This window comes from Osmia bicornis, chromosome 5 (genome assembly GCF_907164935.1).
Source record: "Osmia bicornis bicornis chromosome 5, iOsmBic2.1, whole genome shotgun sequence".
Taxonomy (NCBI): domain Eukaryota; kingdom Metazoa; phylum Arthropoda; class Insecta; order Hymenoptera; family Megachilidae; genus Osmia; species Osmia bicornis.
In genome coordinates, this window is record NC_060220.1 from 5,843,129 (window position 1) to 5,862,294 (window position 19,166).

At 46.2% G+C, this 19,166-nt stretch overlaps 1 protein-coding gene across 4 annotated transcripts in view; it reads right to left on the reverse strand.

Annotated features, from left to right (window-relative positions):
- Positions 1 to 68: 68 nt before the first annotated feature.
- LOC114875379 (3-phosphoinositide-dependent protein kinase 1) overlaps positions 69 to 19,166 on the reverse strand; it is a 313,058-nt gene continuing 293,960 nt past the window's right edge. For 3 of the 4 annotated variants that reach the window (XM_046285954.1, XM_046285955.1, XM_029185586.2), the window contains 3 exons: positions 5,982 to 6,227; positions 4,384 to 5,775; positions 69 to 4,301 (listed from right to left, as the gene is read on the reverse strand). In XM_046285954.1, the coding sequence (XP_046141910.1) occupies positions 4,185 to 4,301; positions 4,384 to 5,775; positions 5,982 to 6,227 (1,755 nt within the window). In that variant the 3' untranslated portion in view covers positions 69 to 4,184. Of the gene's footprint in view, positions 4,302 to 4,383; positions 5,776 to 5,981; positions 6,228 to 12,067; positions 12,470 to 19,166 lie in introns of those variants that run through there. The other variant, XM_029185595.2, reaches the window with a different exon arrangement.

Consider the following 19,166-nt stretch of genomic DNA (forward strand, 5'->3'; position numbering starts at 1 on the left):
ATATATTTCTTAAACATAACACATTGTCGATAGGATGGTAAAGGTTGTATTAATTGATAACACAGATATACGGTATTTCGGAAAATTTACTATAAATAAATTTGATGTTAATAGGTCTTGTCGCCTATGATATCAATTACGTGCTAACTATTTACAAGAGTCTTCTTATCCGATGTGAAGTATTTAGTGTGTGTGTATAAGTAAAACCATTAACGTTGGTGTTGGCGTGTAAGTGTACTCTTTTAGTCTGTATACATTTAGTAATACTGCAATTAATAGTTGAACCGTCCTTGTTACGCCGAAACGGTAGGCATTCGAATAATCGCAAGGCCTTGTTATTATTGCTTGCGTGTAAGTTCTTAACGTTAGTGGTGTCCGAACGTTTCTTTTTCCATATTATTTTCTTTACACATGTTTCTCGCAGTTGTTTTTAAGTATTCGTTCTTCCCTCTCGCGAGTATATATATATATATAAATTAAATTAGCTAGTTTTGTTTATCGCTTGTTCGCATCGAACGTATCTCAACAAATATACGCTCAGAGATTTAGTATGCTCGGCTAAAAGTATTAAGTGAACTATAATACAACGGAGGTAAAGCGCCGCCTTCGAAGGGGATTAGGAATCTCAAAAGACCAGTCTCCAAAAATTAACGGAAAACTATTTTATAATAAAAGCGACCACCTTTCCCCGGTTGAAGGGAGCCGACGCTCAGGAAAAATGAAAAGAAGAAAATACACGCGTACCCACACGAAAGTTTGCAACGTCTGCATAAAACGTAGAACCTGCAAAGTTTACAACAGTGGAAACACGTCTCTGTGTGATCAGCAACCGTGTCATCGATCCATGATCAACGAGTCGAGAATCGATGAAACGGTGCCTAGACACATTCTTTCATCGAAAATGAAGCAGCAATTGGTCGATGTAGCGAGGAACTTTGGTCGGGCATTGCCGTGAACGATCGAAGCGTCGTCGGGAAAACACCTCTGACGCTTCTAAAATTTTGCAAACATCATTGACACCCGCGTGCTTCGTTTTGACAGAAAGACTGTGTTTGCTGTTATCGAGCGAACGCCATCGGGGCCCTGTTCTCCGCGAAGGAACGGGAAGGGAAACGTGGGAACAGGAAGTGGAGGACCAACAACTATCCGGTTCCTTCTCGCGATCGATTCTCACTATAGTCAAAGAGAAAGAAACGGCGAACAGATTTGTGAGACGATCGTCGAGCCTGTGCGTCCCGTTTTCGCCCGCAAGCACCGTGCGTGGCACGCCAAAAGCGGTCATTTTGGAAAGCCACTGGGCACAAGGACAATGCCGATCCGTAAAACGAACCACCATTATTTCGAGCATACTCGCGGTGGCGTCGCAGACACCACGATCGTACCCCCGTATTTCACCGGATCCTCCTCCAAATACCCTGTTTAAGTCTTCTAAAGGTATCGCGAGAAGAAAGTTAGGGAAGCTGGTTTTATCATTATAGTACAACAACGAGGAAGATCGCGCGATTCAGTCGTGGCAACGATAACGTCAACAAAATATATTAAACCTAAGCGCGTCTTTTGGCCTAAAACCTAAGAACGAACGTTTATACACGATTTTCCCTAACTACTATTCACAATTCATAAATATTTTATATAACTGTATACGTATATATGTGCTTATATATATACCTCTTTATATATATAGAATATTTATGTATAGGTAATATACAGATATTATCATACAGAACGGGCTACGACTGATTCGCGCGGCTAAAAATCGAACAGGGCCACGATGCGTCGACGATAAACGAGGCAGTATTATTTACAGATTACCTAGAGTTACGGCTAAAGACAATATACTAATAATATGTATAGTTATAGAACGAGAACGCATATAAACATAGATTGCGTACGGACGTATACGCGGGGGACGCCTCGACGTACGCGCATGCGTATAGGTGCGTACGTATACACGCGGGGGAAGTCCCAGCGTACGCGCATGCGTATAGGTGCGTACACAACAGAGAACGGCGCTATAATATTAAATAGTAATAGTATAATAATAGCGATAGTAGTAGTAGTAGTACTAGTAATAATAGTCGCAGTGGTGGTAGCGGTAGTAGTACTAACTAAAGTCTGGCTGGCGTGTAACTTCTACGTGAACGACGCGAGGGAACGTAAACGATAAAAAAATAAATAATCAGGGACGAATACGGAGCAATAAATTAAGAAAAATCGCACGTGGAAAAAAAAAAGTAAAACGAAACGATAAAACAAAGAAGGGAAAAGAAACGAGAAATAGAGAATCATCGGTTGCTTAAATACGTCGACAGTTACGAGGGGAGAAAAATACTTATGCTGGTAATACGGCGTAGCAGTTAATTAACGTCATTAACAATAATTCGTAATGTTGCGCTAAATACTAGAAAATTAGAGTAATAGTATGAACGATAACGATAATTAGTCTGAACGCGGTCGATGTGTACTGGTGGTATGCTTCTGTGTGTGTGTGCGTGCGTGTGAATGTGTGTGATTTTCGTATCTAAACGGGGCTACTACTTCTCTTAAAGCTATCCTCTTTTAAACGATTCTATCTACTTAATTCGTAGGGTCACGTTCAAGTTTGTCAAGTCTTTCGCAAGACGAGGAAATACACGGTTTTCCTCCGAAATTTCCACCGCTCCTCCTTCTTTGCCTATTTTTTTTACAACGAACGTTTTATCAGCTCCTTAAACAATTACTAAACATTCTCCTTTCGATTAAAATCTAAATGTTGTCCTAGTTCCCGGCTGTACACACATTGTTCGATCGAGTCCGCGAGGGCCAGATTGGCGATCAAAGGGGGGGAGGAAAAATACGGGCTAAGTAAAAACGAAGAACGATAGAAGAGGGAGAAAAATGCAGCGGTCTGACAACGATTTTTGTACTTACGTATATGTATATAATATACGAGGGACCTATGTACTTATACAGAGTTAATAATATATGCGCTTTACGTAGCCTGTCTCTTCGTGAAAATCGCGCTAAATATTTACAACGCACCGAGAAGGGAAAAAACACGGGGCAACGAACAACGAGAAGAGAATACTGTAGATGAAGAGCGCAAGGGATAACGTCGGAATAAACGCGCAACCATTCCGAGGCATCCCTTTCCAGGCGACGTAAAAACACGACTTAAAGCTGCGAAGCGATTACGTTGTCTTCCGCCGCATTTCTTTTATAAAGTTTTCATTTTTTGGTTAACTTCGACTATATAAATTGACGTCTAGATTCGCGTGACCGACAGCGGAGACTACCCGTCGATGCGAAGAGACTACCCTCTCCCCACGATCACCGCTGTGGTTTACGGTTTAAACAACTCTCCAGCAATTTTCTATGTAATTTTGGCTATATTTGGAACAGAGTAATACGCTGCTGCTGAGAACGCGAACGATCGACGGCCGCCTAAATTAGCCTTGCGCTTTGAACCGCGTCAAATACTCGTAACAGCATAATTAGTCTTCTCGTTTTCTCATTTTTCTAAGTCTCGAAGGAATTTTGACCGTGATATTCCGATTACGCGTCAATGATCAATAACGAATTTCGTTTTCTTCAAACGATTGAAACAACTTTAGGGTAGTTTTAAGGAAACAACAGGCGACCTCGTCACGCGTCAGCAGCAACTCTGTGTGCGAGTACACACAGTTAAAAACCTTGGCTAAAAATTTCGCTATTCCTCGTGTGTTTCGTCGTGCTAGAAATACATCGTGCAGCACCGTGTTCAAGGTACTTCTGAGGTCGATAATAAATAGCGAACTTGGGTGAAAAATGACGATAAGATAGCTGCACGATGATCTCGAAATACGTATCTCCTATCGGTGCCCCTATACCCGACATTTTCTCGCGGGACCATCCGAAATATAATTAACAACGTTTTGAATTTTATCTAGAAAATTTATCATAAAGCTGTACAGAAACGCTTGGTACGCGCGCTAGAATGCTAACATATCCTAGAATATTATTTCCCTTAACGACAAGTTACACGCTAACAAACGATCTATATGTATGTAATATGTATATGTGTATACGTATAATCGCCTGGTCTGGCCACGAACGAGTACCACAAGTTCGGTGATCGCACATCGCGGACAACATTTACCGTTTTACGATGAAACATACTTTCCTACTGGGTTCCATCCAAAACGATCTTGGGTTCAGTCTTCTGTTTAAGCGGTGGTGGTGGACTCCTGCAGGCCGTAGTAGTGGACTCGCGTGTTCTCGATCGCTCTACACCACTCCAATGCGAATCCTTCGGGATCTTCAAGATAATACGTTCTGTTTGGCTGTAAGGAAGAGAAACATACCGAGTTAGAAATTCTGTAAGGAAGAAACGGATAGAAGAAGTTGAAGAGTATAAAAACTTACTGTGTGGACGAAGAAGATCTTAAAGCTCTTCGGTTCGACCCTTAGTTCCGGGCTCCAGGGTATCTCCCCCTTGAGCACCATGTTGACAGGATCGACATAGTACAAGTGTGGTCCGGTGGTGAGCAGGAGCATTCTCCGCCTGGCGAACAGGCCTTTCCTCTTGTTCACGAATCCCTGCTTCAGTATCAGGTTGCCCTCAACGAAGACATCCCATTGATTGGACGCGCGTTGCTTTTCCAGCCGGTTCTTGATCTCCTCCGGCGTTAGATCGGTGATGTTACCGTCCGTCGCTGCCGCGTTCGTCCTTCTCCTTGGCTTCTCGACGACTTTAGTGGCCTGCTGCGCGGCCTTCTCACGCTCAATGGTCGCGTCTTCGTCGTCGTCATCGTCGTCGTCGTCGTCCTCGCCGATGCCCAGACCAAGAAGCCTGGTGAGCTGTTTGTCGTCGAGGCCAGGTTCCAGGTGATCGGGAACCCTGTACTGCGACCTGAGCTCCTCGTGTTCCGACGTACCTGGCAGGTATGGGTAGATCGGTGGTGGTGTCTGCTCGTGGAGGGTCTCGAAGTCGACGCCCTCGAAGAAGGGATGCGCTCTGATGCTGGGATATCCGGCGCCGTGTTCGTCCTGGGCGCCCAGTCTCTCGGATGGCTCGAGCACCAACAGCTGACTGACCAGTGACCTGGCCAGCTCGCAAAAGCCGTCGGGTATCTCGTACTCGAGCTTCAGGATCTTTTGGAATATCATGTACTCGCTTCTAGAGCGGAACGGGGGCAGACCAGCGACCATCTGGTAGACTATACAGCCGAGGGCCCAGAGATCGGAGGCTCTGCTCGTCTTGTCGGTCAGCAGCTCTGGCGACACGTATTGGGCGGTACCAACGAACGAACCCCTGCGTTCTCGTCGGTACTGCTGCTGTTGCTGTTGCTGCTGTTGCGGGTCGTCCGTGGCGGTGGTATGCGTCGACACCGTCTCCGGATCCTTCAGTATCTTGGCACTGCCGAAGTCGGTGATGAGCACGTGCATCTTCTCGTCCAGCAGAATGTTCTCTGGCTTAAGATCGCGATGAATGATGCCGAGACCGTGCAGGTACTCGAGACCACGAAGGATCTCCGCCGAGTAGAACTTCGTACACTCGATGTCGAACGAGCCAACCTTGTTGATGTAGGGCAGGAGCTCACCGTTCTTCGCGTACGATAGGACGAAATAAAGTCTTTCCACGTCTTGGAACGTGCAGAACAGGCGCACGAACGAATGTTTCGCGTCCGCGAGCATGTTCAACACTTCCTTCTCGCGTTTCACGTACTCGGTCTTCTTCTCCTTGATGATGTGACGCTTGTCGCACACTTTGATCGCGTACTCCTTCCCCGAGTGAATATCTTTGGCGAGGTAAACCTGTGACCGATCGAAATATTGCCACACGTTAGATAGATCTAACGCTCCTCTGGAAAAAGTTTCAGGGACGCGAGAGGCTACCTTTCGTACAACGAGGGGGATGAAGTTTGAGGAATGAACAGAGAAACTTTTTCCCTTTCTTTTTTTTTTTCTTGCACCGCTACTCCCTTGATGATTTAATTCAGTTTACAAAGTAATACACTTACGGTGGAGAAGCTTCCCTCGCCGATCACCTTGCCAAAAATGAAATCCTTAGGATTACGCTTGTGCGTCGGCGGGTTGATGGTGGTGAGAGCCGGGTTCGCGGTCGGCGAAACCCGAGGCGCCAAGGTGTTGGGTGGCGCAACCACGCCGTTGGTCACGTCGTTCGTTGGTGGAGACATTTTGGACACCGGCCCCTCCACCGTAACTGCCGGCTGTGGCGAAACGGTAAGCGCCTGGTTCGCCACACGCTGAAACAAAAACGGCAAACGTCTTAATCGGACACCTACAACGTCGTTTTCAACGAATACAAGCCACCGGCCAGGATGTGTCTTAGTTTTTACACGGAAATAAAGAGGTGTGATACGACGTTGGCGTGACTTTTTCTCTAATCGCTATCGGATTCCTCTGGAAATATTCGAAAACGGTCGTGGGACAACCGAGTAGGCACGAACTCGTGTGTCCGGTCACTTAACTCCTCTCATCCGCCAACGATCGTCCGGTACCAGGAAATTAGGCGCCGGAAGTGACGTCACTCGAGCCGACACGTGGCACAGTCGTGCAGGTCAGGATGACGAACCCGGTTTGTTAGTATATGTATATCTGGCCCGTTGTCGAGCATCGAGCGATCTACTGCGAAATGAAAGCAACGAAAGACACGGACTGCCGCGGAAAGTTACGTATCCCACGCACGTTGGAAGATCGAGGCTGCGCGTGTGATATCAGCCTATGACGTCTATCGCGAATTTGGCGACTCTCTTTTTCACGTAACGCTCGTTTGACCGTGAACGACGAATTGGCCTGAATTTTTTTCAACGTTCAATGTAATTAATCCAGAACAACTGTAAACGTAACGAGAACATTATGTAGTTCATAATTATTTATTACCAGACTTTCGTTGTTTTTCGTTGAACGTACAACGAAATGAAAGAAAACTATTCTAGCCGATCGAAAAGACTAGGACAAATATTTACCGAGATTGCTGCAGCCTAATGCCGTCCTTCGAATATACACAGGCAAACAGCACCCGAGGGAATGGGCAGTCGCGACCTGTCTGGCCGAGGGTCGCTTTGTAATTGGAAATTATTTCCTCTTGGCAAGTTGAGTCGCCTTACATATTTATGTGTCGAAGCTTCCCTCTAATGGGATACGCGTAGCAGAAACGAGGGCAAAGAATGGTGTGTGCCTTTAACATAATCGGTCCCACAGATGTTTCTCGTCTACCTGCCAGACAGGGAGAGAGAAAGAACAGAGGGGTCAACGAATCGGACGCGATTTTAGACACTTTCTACAGTCATGAAATTCAATGAAACCTCTATGCAACGGAGAAAGAAGAAGGGTTCAAAAGCGGTAACGCAACACAAGCGTGATTTTGAAGCCGGTGATCGCTTCGTTTCCGGTCCAGAAAGACGATTCTCTGCTCCCTTTTCGTCTGCCGCTTCCTTCCACCCGTTCCCATTGTCTACTTCCGCCGAAAAATACGGATCCCGTGTTTATACACGGTGGTACATTACAAAAGAGAGGAACGAGTTTTCATCCCTGAACAACAGAATCCGGATGATTCTCCGTCGAAACGTTCTCCTCCTTTTTTCCTTCTGCTTCGAGAGGCGACGGTCTTTGACCGTAACCTAAACTTGTATGCTTCGAGAACGCGGGAAAGTTTCTATATTCATCTTTAACCAGTCTAGGGAAACGATATCGACAGAAGAGAAGGATGACGAGTCTACCAAGTGTCGGGGATTCATCATAACTCTGATTGGATAGTCTAAATACGCAAGGTGGAAATTTACGAGGAATGGTAAACGATATTCCAAGCACGGTCCTTGGACCAGGGGTCTAGTTAATAAACCCATTCGTGGAAGGGTTCGACGAATTAATCAAGGAAATCGAGGCAAAGGCAAAGGGAGAGGATCAGACGATGTAAATAGGGCGAAGGAGGGACTTATATTTAGAAGGATGAAAACGCAAGTCGGCAAGGCCCTTTTTCTTTCATCCTCTTTATCTACCTTTCCTCGTTCTTTGCAGGCCGGTTACGAGGCGGGCCCCACGGCGTCAACCATCCGTGTCAGGCCGTCGACCTCGTCGAGCATTTGCCCGAGAGACACCCAGCGCGGCCCTACTCCCTCTGCTTGCCTGGCTCGCTTTCGCTTTACCCCGCTAGTTTATTTATTTGCTTATCTATTCCTTGGTCCCTCGGCTCCCGTATCGTTGCTCCATCTCTCTCGCTCTGCTCACCGCCGAAGGGATAACCACCGAACGGATACCGCAGGATAGAGAGCAGCGTCGATCGGTAGATATCAACGAGAAGTGTCTCTAGCGGTGGCAGAGGAGAGTCAGGGAATAATCGATATGCCGACTAACGTCCCACCAGACGACCTCGCGATTTGCTTAGATCTTAGATACATACTCTACAGTACAAGAATATCGGAAGAGAGAGAAAGAGAGACAGCTGGCTACACTCTAGGCTGTTTAAAATAAACCCTGCTACTCGTTGTCTGGATACCTGTGCACACGGTCAGCCAGACGATATACGTAATCGTACAACCTTTCCACGGTGACATTTCGATTCGCTGATGACCCTGCGACACTTTCGCGCTCCCTCGAATAAAGCCTCGAGGACGCGGTCTGTTTCCGTTGGAAAGGGAACACGCGCGTCGGGTCAGCAGTTAACTGTGTAGGGTATGTACGCAGTGTACGAGCGTGTATGACTGTGTCCCCTTAACGAAAAAACGCAAGAACGGCAACGGCAGCGGGGCGGTACCGCAGGGAAATTTGCCGGAAGCCGCGCCACGCGACAACGGACTTTCAATCTTCTAAAAACGAATAACTTCGCGCGCGTCCGTTAAACTTGCGAGGCTCCTCCTCTCCCTTTATTCCATCTACTCACGGCTGTTCTATGTGTTTCTTTCCTCCTCCCGCGATTGCTGAATCACCCTATACCCACAAGCCAACAGCATTCCAACGGACATTCTAATTTTAGCCTTGCTCGTCCCGTCTCCTTTTCTCGCGGACGCGCGTGCATTCTTCTCCTCTGCCGTGCGCGGCTTGTAACGACGCTCCGTTCTAGCTCTCCCTTCTCTCCCGCTTTCCCGCCGCTCGCTAGAGGAGGTTATGTTTTTCGTACAGCCCGTCGTGTGCTGCCCTCTGGACGATGGTACGCGACACTTTTCTATCTCTCTCTCTCTCCTTTCCTGTCGTTGTGCCACGCGAAACGAAGCCAGAAAGACGACCGCCATACACGCGCCAAGGGAACGAGAAAGAGACCGACAGAAGCAACGATCGTGTCCACCCCCTCCCCCGCCTCCTTCTCTTCGCTTCTCCTCGTCGCATCGGGGGCTTTTTGCCGGCTACCAGAAGAAGGGACTACGCCTATCGGCGCAGGCGGCCAGCACTTTTGCCCGTGAATGAGATGTTTTGCATTCGCAGACGCTGAGAAACGTGTCGCGCGCGGGCTGCGCGACTAAATTGGAACACGCTACCGCTGCTGCTGCTGCCTTTTACCCTCCTGTCCCGTTCGAGAGGAGGAGGAGGAGGAGGCTCTAATAAAAGGGCCGACGACGCGAGAGTAGCGTCGATTTTCTACGAGGGTCGTCGATTTCCCAGCGTATTGAACGCTACTACAGGGCTCCTTTGTGCCGATCTTCTCCTGGCACCTGATCTACGTTTACCTGCAATTCTACAGTTTCGTTGGGTTGCAAGACAGTACCTACTACCGTCGTATATAGTACAGTTAGGTGACGGGTACTACTCTTTTCTTTGGGTTTTAAGTGCATATTTGTTTCAGAGGAGAGGGGGATGAAATTGCAAGGGAGCAACAGTCGTTCTAGAATACAATACTTCGACTTTGTTGCCATATGTACATAGAATGCATCCTGCGGAAGGATATGACAGCAACGTTTCCAATATTTATATATCCGTTAACTGTCCTAAGTTCGATCTCACGAACAAGAGAAGCGCATTCTTCAAAGCTGAATGATTAGCGTGCAAATAGGAATGCAAGTGCGAATGGGTGTATCTACAGTTTTTTTCTTCTTCTGTATGCTATGTACAAGGGGTTTCATTAAATCCGCGATCGTTAGATCGACAGCAGGAACTAATTCTACGGTTACGTATTGCATAAACGTTATTTATATGTACATAGGATATGAAGTGTGTTGCTATCTCGTTGCACGAGTTCGTGAAAGAGGAAAATAAGTTAGAAGACAGTGCTAAAGTGTAAACATCGTCGCTTTACGAGATATATATCTATGTATGTATATATAACCGATCAAGATTACGACATACTGTTATCGACGGAAAACAATCTGGCGTGTGTAACTATCGACCAGTATCGATAACTACGAACACTACCGTTACAGCTAGGAAACATTGAAATACACAGAGTGTACTCGATAGAAACATAATACGTCATTAACCGACTGGTCAAACTGTCGTTCGATAGCCGAAGCCTTTTTTTCTTTCCGCCATCGAATGCAACCGAGATAAGCGAGCGTGTAGTACCGACAAAGATCGAGCTACGTCGCGACCAAAGCGGCCACAAAACTCTGTTTGCTTTCACATCATATCGTATAAACAAGCTGGTCGATACAAACATGTTTTTTTCGGTCGCGGACCTCGAATGAGCCGCGCTATATAGCCGATGCTCTCGGAACGTAGCGGAATTTTGTGATCACTCGTGGTTCACGTGTATCGAGCTGAGTGGTTCGACCTCACGGACCGATTCCAGTAATCCCGTCGATTTTCTCGCACCGCCGAAACGAGGGGGAGCAACGAGCAGCGTCGATACACGCGCGCGTTATTATCGTGCATTGGCTTTCTGTTTAGTCGATAATCACCTTTCGACGTAAGCGAAATTATCCAACAATTTTTCAACTCCTCCTTCGCTCACAATCTATAAAATGAAGAAAAACAACCGCAAACAACGTCGGTACACGGTTTTTCCCTGATCGAATATGCTCGCTCGGAAACACGAGCGTTACAGTCTGTTTTGTTACCAACGGATGGAATAATTTTGTTCGTAAATAGACGGTGTCACTGAATTTCTTGTCAAACGAATGCGTGTATCATAAGTTGGAATCTCTTGGAGGGGTCTATATCCCTCTAGCGACACAGTGGAGCACACTATTTCCGCGAGAATTCGTTTAAAGTTGCCTTCGATAGTCAACGTAAACAACTTTCGAACGGCATCGTGATTACGCCGCCTGTTTTGGAAGCCGAGAGCTCCGGGCGAATTTATTTAAATTCGACTGAGCGTAAATTATTCATGCTTCGAGGCAGTGTGTTAACCTCTCTTCTTTCCTCTCACCTCTTTTTGCTCTCTTTCTTTACCGTGGCTACCACGAATCGAGCGAAAAATCTTGCTTACACAAAATTTCATCACATTAGCCATTTCTCGAAAACCGTTCGCGATGCGCGTGCAAAAGAGAGGTAGATATTTAAACCCCGCAAGACTTGACGTTTCACCGACGCGGGACTTTCCCGCCGAATCGGGTAACAAAACACACTTGGAACGGCGAACGTGCCCGTAAACAATAAAGGATAGAAACAAAACACAGGAGCGGGCAGAGGGGTGGGAGAAAAAGAAACGCGAAAATTATCCGATTGCGGCAATCAAATAATTGGTAATCTCGCGAAAAGACGATCGCCGCCTGTGGGAAGACGCGCCTTTTCAGTAAAAAGTTGCCACACGATTCTCTGCAACGGACCCGTGAGAACCTCGTCCCCGTGGATTCTCAGATACTCTATCGAAGATGAGGATTTACATCGTCCCGGGGAACACAACTCGAGCATTCAACGAATCTTTGGGTGATAGACAAAAGCTGGTTGAAGGCGCGCTTACAGCCAGCGATAGTTCATTGTCACGGCGAGGAATACCGCGCTCGAGCGTCACTTAGCGTGGATTTCGTCGAATCATTGTAAACAGGAACGAACGTTTCTAAAGTTTCCCTTCTCTGTTTCCGCGAGAACGATCGCTTAGAAGCCCGGGAGTCGCTGCGCGTCGTCACACTCGATCACACCTTTTCGCGTACACGAAACTTTGTTACTCCAAATGGGATACGGGGCGTTATAGAAGATGTGTATTTCTTCTTACCTTGAATAATTTTTTAAGCCTCCGGTAGCCGCGATGTAATCGCGACACGTATTGCTTGTTGGAATCCAGTTTGATTTGTTAAAGCCACAGTTGCGGAAATAAAAATGAAGAACCAAAAGAAGAGTCGAATAAACCAAAAGAAAAAAAAAAACGAAAAACTGCTTTTTTTTGTTGTTGTTGTTGTTGTTTCTTTTTGTCGTTACTGAACTCTCGAGAAATCGGGTGTGTGTCGCGGTTGGTTTGGTTTACGGTTTAAAATGCGAATTTTCCGACAGCGTTTCGATTATGTTTCTTTCGGATCAGTCTCGGGTACATATATAACGTATATATATATATATATATGCAATGCGCGGGAACCGAAGAACGAAAAACACGTTCGTGGCTGTTGAGAGCCGTTCGCTTACTGAATTCTACGCCTGGCGTGTCCCGGCTGCTAACCCGCGCTTTCCCCCCACTATGCAACACTCGTTGGCGGCAAGCTTTTCCCTCCACTTTGCCCTCGCCCCCACTACGAGCTCTTCCACCTCCAGCAAACGAGACCCGCATCCGGGAGTAATGGAAGGGAGAACGAGGGGTAGACCGATCCCTCCACCTCCAGCGTCGATGGTAATCTTACCGCGGATCGTAAAGCACGCTTACCCCTGCGGTCAAGTGCGAAAATTGCAATGAAAGCATCGAGACACCTCGAGTCTCTTTCTCTTCTCCTGTCCCTCTGGTATGAATGTTTTTCCTTTTTCCCCACCGTTCGACACCGCGGAACGAAAAACAGAAAACAACGGCCCCCGAGGGTAATATAATTTCCTTCTGCCGCGGTTCCCTCGCATTCCATCGGCAAAAGAATGGTTTTTCAAATCACCGCGATACTTCCACGAGACGACTGATTTTTATAAATATTTCCCTAGGATGATTGCCGAGAGAAAGAAAGGTTACGCATTCCTGGTACGCGTTACAATTTTCCTAAGAAACATTCGTTTCCTTTCGCGGTTAAAGTGTCGAAAGGATGAAACCAAAGGCGGATGCGTTCGGGGAGAGGCAATAAATTCGATCCTTCTAGCTAAAATCGGCGTACTATCGACGGTAAACACTGTAGATGGTTTGTCATCATCGGCAAACGTTCAGAGCAACTTTACGTGCGAATTTGACTTGCGTGGAAAGGGGAGTGAGAGTAGGGGAAATTGTGGAGGGAAGCGTCGCGTCGGTCGTGGAAATGAGTAGTGGGGGCGGTTGGGGAATCCCTCTTGACGCGCATGCGCGACCGTACTGGTGGGGTTACTCAACCGACGGCGCCAGTATTCTCATCCCCCTCTATGCCCCGTCGGGCTCGAGCTGGTCGGTAGTGTTGCCTTGGAAGGGAGGGCACGGATCACACGCGCACACTGCCCTGTCTCTCTCTCTTGGTGTGTTTGTTTGTTTATAGTCGCGTTCTGGGAAATACCCGATGCGAGTAATATAACGGACTCTTGTGCGCGCGGAGGCTTGCATTCCCATTCTGGCGTTGCATCCGGTCGGTTCGCCGCAACTATCCCGACGAATGCCTTCCACAGTATTCTTCTTTGCCCTGTCACTTAGCATTCCCTCTTCCCTGGCCACTTAAATGCGTGTCCTTTTAAAGTCTCCTTTTACGTTTATTCATCCCGCTTTGAATGCGAAAGAATGACATACGCGTTTCTCGTTAACACGACGATTCTGTAACGTTTAACGCTCGTTGGAGTCCAATCCCGAATGATCATTCTGACAGCTTTCTACATTCCTCTCGGACGTAAACATGAGCATTCCCGGTAGAATACGCTTGCGTGTCACGAATTTTGGGGAAGAAAGCTGTTATTTTTGTTGATACCTATCGATCAATACCAATTTCAAGAAACGGCTAGCGATAACGCGATCACGGCTTGCCCGATACGATCGAACACGCAACGGGCTGATAAAAAAGAATCTTTTATCGCCACGCGCTCTTTGAAAAAGTAGTCCAGTCATAATCTGAAGAATGCAGCAACACCAGCCGCACGGTACTCTTTCATTGTGTACGCACGAACGTACGCGTATCTACAAATCGCACGTCAAATATTGTACAATGGAATTGTGTAACGATGTGCTGCGCGGCGCCGTGTCACGGCAAATCGAGACGTATCGCGCGATAAAATTAATTATCAAATTGACAACGACCGTTTTAGGGGAAACGAAAACATTATCGGAACGAAGCGTTGCAAAAAAATATTCGACAAATTTTATTTCCGTGACTTGATCAAAATGAACAGTTGGCCTAACATACAGTCATGCAACAATGTTTTTAGAATTTTCTTCGATCTTTATCGATACCCAATGGATAGCGTTGCTGCGTTTTTTTTCTTTCCTTGTTTATCGTACAAGTTTTATAACTTTGCAAATCGTGGACGCGGTTTTATGTTTCTTTTTACTATGTCTCGTTCGGAACCGAAACGTTGACGAATGATCAGGCGTATCGTTGACGACGGTCATTCGTTTCACAAATCTCGGTTCATTTGTTGGTGCCTCGAAAACTACGGTATCCGTCGTCGCTTGCACGCAAATGCGTGGTCTGCCAACGTTTGACAACACTTACGGCCCCGCTCGGCTGAGACCGATTAATAATTCGTGACTGGTCCATTTAATAATATTGTTGTTCAACGGTTCAACCGTTAATATCTTGTTTACACGTTCGCATACGAGGCAACGGCGTTCTTGTAAACCGGAGAGATTGAATGTGACGGAATGACAAAGTCCAGCATACCGAGAATGGTTTCGCAGTTGTTGACTCTTCCGCGAATCAGGGGCATTATCGTTTCTTTAAATGAATAATTGCCAGTTGTTATATCGCCGCGGTACAAGCTTTGCCCGTCTAATCATCTATGACTAAAGAATATTTTGATCGACTGACCGGTCTTCAAAATATTTACACCCTCCTCAGCCTTAAAGGGGTATTTAATCATAGGTGGTATTTATGGACGTTTATCAAGTTCGAAGAATAAAAATTGTTTTTCGGGAAAAGAACAGTTTGTTGTTTGCAGTTGGTAATCACGAAAAGATTCCACCGGTCGATAGCTCGACGGCGTAAGGATCCGTACAGACGAGACAGGTAAAGAAAAAAAGAAGAGCGTAGCAAGGTGCATTGGTCGAGGTAGATCGTCTCCGGTAAAAGAAAAAAGAAGAAGGAATAAATAAATAAATAAAGGAAAGAGGGAAAACCTTTTATCCCGATGGGAGGTTTCCATTGAATATGTCATGCAGTCATCGAACTTAGGAACGTTATTATCGTGATCGTTTGCTCCAGTGCCTCGTCGCAGTGTAAACACCATCCGTCGCCGACCAACTGGCGGCACAGAAGGCAGAATACATAGCCGGAGAGACACGAGAAGCCTCGTGACGCGTTGCCGCGCTACATAATTAGCGCGCGAAAATAGATTTTTGCGAAACGAGCCGAGCTCCGCTCTGGTATGTCAATGAAAACAAATCCTTGTTCCCCTTTTTTCCCCTCTACTGCTCCCTTTCTCTTTGTCGAGGCCTGGTAGCTCAGGCGAAGGCCGCCGAATACTGAAATATACACGCCGTTCAGAATAGTCGAATCATTGTTTGCACGATCGAGAGAGGAGTCACCGATGCTGTCGTTTCTCGCTCGATCCTCGCCTACGAAATAACGTAGTTACGGTTAAATACGAGTAAAATAACGTCATCGTTGATTCCCAATCCCAGGATGACGCCATAGTGGCGCCAGCAACTGTTGACCCTTCAACGGTGGACCCTGGGTCAATCGCGACCCAAACTTACAAAACATGTACAAAGAACTGCGGAAGAATCATTTTCAGAGGAACAGTGTAAAATTTAGAAAATAAAAATCAAATTAAAACGGGGCTCTCTTCATGGTTCGTCGTCCGAGGGTTAATGATTGCCAAACCCCATGGCGCATCTGTTGCCTCACAAAAAAGAATGATTTTAATTACCGCAGATTTTGAAGAAAGAAAGTTAAGTGCATTAATTACAGAGGTATACGTATTCAGATTCTTTGCATTGTCAGAGTTCGATCGTTGAATGCAAGGTGATATCTAACAATGGAATAGTTAATGAGACTAGATGCGCTTTCAAGGTTACAATACGCGATTGCACGTAAAACGTGGCGGTTAAAGTACGCCACGGTTGTATAACGTTTAGTTTTAACGCCATTATAAGGTTGCTTATGTTTACCAACGCTGCTCGTGCACACGTTGCATATAAAGCAATAAAAAAAAAACAACACATAATTGTGTAAATATGTAAACGTAATTGGAAAAATTGCGACACGTGCGACCTTGTTTATCCGATGCAAAAAAAAATTTACATCGATATCCGGCGTGTGTATATCGACGTGCATCCACGAATCATGCAAAAAAAGTGTCCTTAGAACTTTCGTCGTTTGAACTTAATGATAAACGACGATCTTTCCTATGCGGAATGAATTTTCTAGCATTTTTCCTGAAACACGTGGGATGTAAAAATAAAATGAAACTTGCTTGCATTGTTACCATGTAAATCATTAATTTGTATAAAAATTTGAGAAATAAAACGAAGAAGACTTTGTTGGAAAATAAAGCGAATTGCAAATGGGGAAAGTAAAGAAAAGGAGGTGGTCGTTAAGCGGAGTGATGGCTCGTCTGAATGCGGAAGCATGTATTTTGGCACACCCAGTATATAAACGGAACGTACGGTGCATCTTCTGGTACGATCTTGCTGCGCTAATGTCGGTGCCAGAAAACCACTGGAAAATCGGTCACGAGTGACTAATCGCCGAAGAATGGCTGTCGTTCTTGTTCCTCTCGCTTCTTGCGAGCGAACCACCTAACTAGCCGCCAACAGGAAAAATTCACTTGCTACTTCCCTGATGGCGATCAAAAAAATCGAAAACCGATACATCCCTTTTAACTTGCAAACTAAAATATCTGTATCAATTTTAAAGTAAATCGAAAGGGTTAAACAAAGATCACTGGAGCAATCACTTTCTTGTTCCTTTGTCTTGGACAAACCAGCTGGAAACTCATACCGATGATTAATCGTTTATCAAATAGACGATTGTTATGCGAGTCGTAGCCGAGTGTTTCGATAGGAAACGACGCGACATACCTTTCTCAAGCGTAACATCGCGCGTAGTTCCCGCGGATGAGCAACGTGGAAAACGAGCAAGGTGCAGTGTCGCGTCATTCGACGCGCGTGCCATAATGATACCGCGATTAAACGATCGCACCGATAACCAGCTCGCCTTTGTTGGATCCGAAGGGGAAGAAAAACAGTTGTGTTCGGTGAAATAAACGATCGTCTAATTAACGAATGCGCAAGCGAACGGCGGACACCTGGCAAATAAAGGAGCGACCACGTCGACGCTGATGAAGCAATGATTTCAATCGTTCCACACTGCGAAAGGAAAGGTAACAATAATTTTTCTTATTTGTTACAGCAATACCTTGCATGCCTGTACAAGTACACGATATACTCGAATGACGATTTAACTCGACATCCTCGGGTCAACAGGATAAGACAGAGAAAATATTAACGCGAAGGCTAAAGACTTTCATCGTTTCGACGGTGTATATTTAGGGGGTGCATTAAATGACTATTATTAACAGCCATCCAGACGGGGCCGTTACGATATCCAACACGCTTGAAATTACTCTAATTTCCACGAATCTGCTTCCCGATGAGATGCAAATTCCCCTATTTATTTTCCTGTCGGTCTCACTCTTAAATAAGAGTGTTCCATACAATGTTGCTCCACGGCGAGGCTTGTAATTTCCTCTCTAATATCGAGTCTCGCGAAGGTAGCAACATCGTGACGGGGTCGTTAGCGAATTTCAATTTAATATTCCGTGTTTGACCGAACCGTGGCGGTAGACGAAGGGCGAAGGGGATGAGAGGGGAGGGTTCGCGGGCGTCAACTCGATTAATCGGCTTCTCGGTTGGCGCGAGTTTTCACTCGGTAACCGAACGTTTGCTGTCCGTCCTGGTGTTTATCAGGCAACCAGATCGCCTGGCGAGAGAACAGAACTCGAACCATACCACGGATCGACGTTCATGGCTCGCAATCGCGTCAAGATCTGATCGTTGAATTCCAGAGCGATCGCCGATTGCAGGATCTAGCGCTTACGTGACTAATTAGTCGGGAATTCGAGGGAAATCGGCCTATCGGCATCGATAGTGCGTTACGAAGCGAAGGTGTACCGATAAAAGTCTACCGACCCGACGTTTTATCGATTTACATTGTACGTGCCGTGTACGTACACAGAACAGAATGAAAATGGCTGTACAGAGAAGAAGGAGAGAGTACAAGTGACCCGATCAAACATGCTCGAGCGTTTTCTGTTAACAGACGAACAGCAGCTACTCGCGACGCGGTTAAAGTCCTGCTACCACCGCCCTGACATTTAATCCTTTAGTTAGGGTGCACTTGGTTGTGATACGGCACCCCTTATTGAATATGGGCGTAGGGCGCCTGATGGGTGTAATCGCTAACCGACTCAGGTTAGCTTTTTCGTCCCAATATCAACATTCCTTACGTCGACAAAGAGTCAAGTGGTGGATCTTCCTGGATCCGAACACAATGATTGCCAAGCGAATGAGTGGACAGTTTATCCTTTCCCTGTGCCACTTGGAGGGTGGTAGCTGCTGAGAAGTGGATATTTTATTTTAGCGCAATTTGCACCCTTTACCACCGCCGGAATAAGCTAAAGCTTCGGAACGGCAGAGCGGGTTATTAACTCACCCCAAGGCTCACTTGCGACAATAACCCCTTATTGAATCGAAGCAGGTGAATTGTAGAAACATTGAGAAAAAATTTCGTATAAATCCAGGAACTCTATACATTTCTGGCAAACATCAGTGTGGCGAGGGTTAATTTATAAATCATCCCCTTCCAATGGCATTTTGAACGAACTTTTAATTCCTCCGCTCGGAAATGGTATCCGACGGTTAATTGGTGTCCCTTATCGCGGCTGGGGTTCACCGCCACCTACGAATCGAGCCATTTAACGCTCCGATCGTTTCGGCTCGTGTAAATGGGAAAAATTCAGCCGTGGAGCGTTTAACCCCCTCGAGATAATCACGATGTTGATATTGCTCGGGT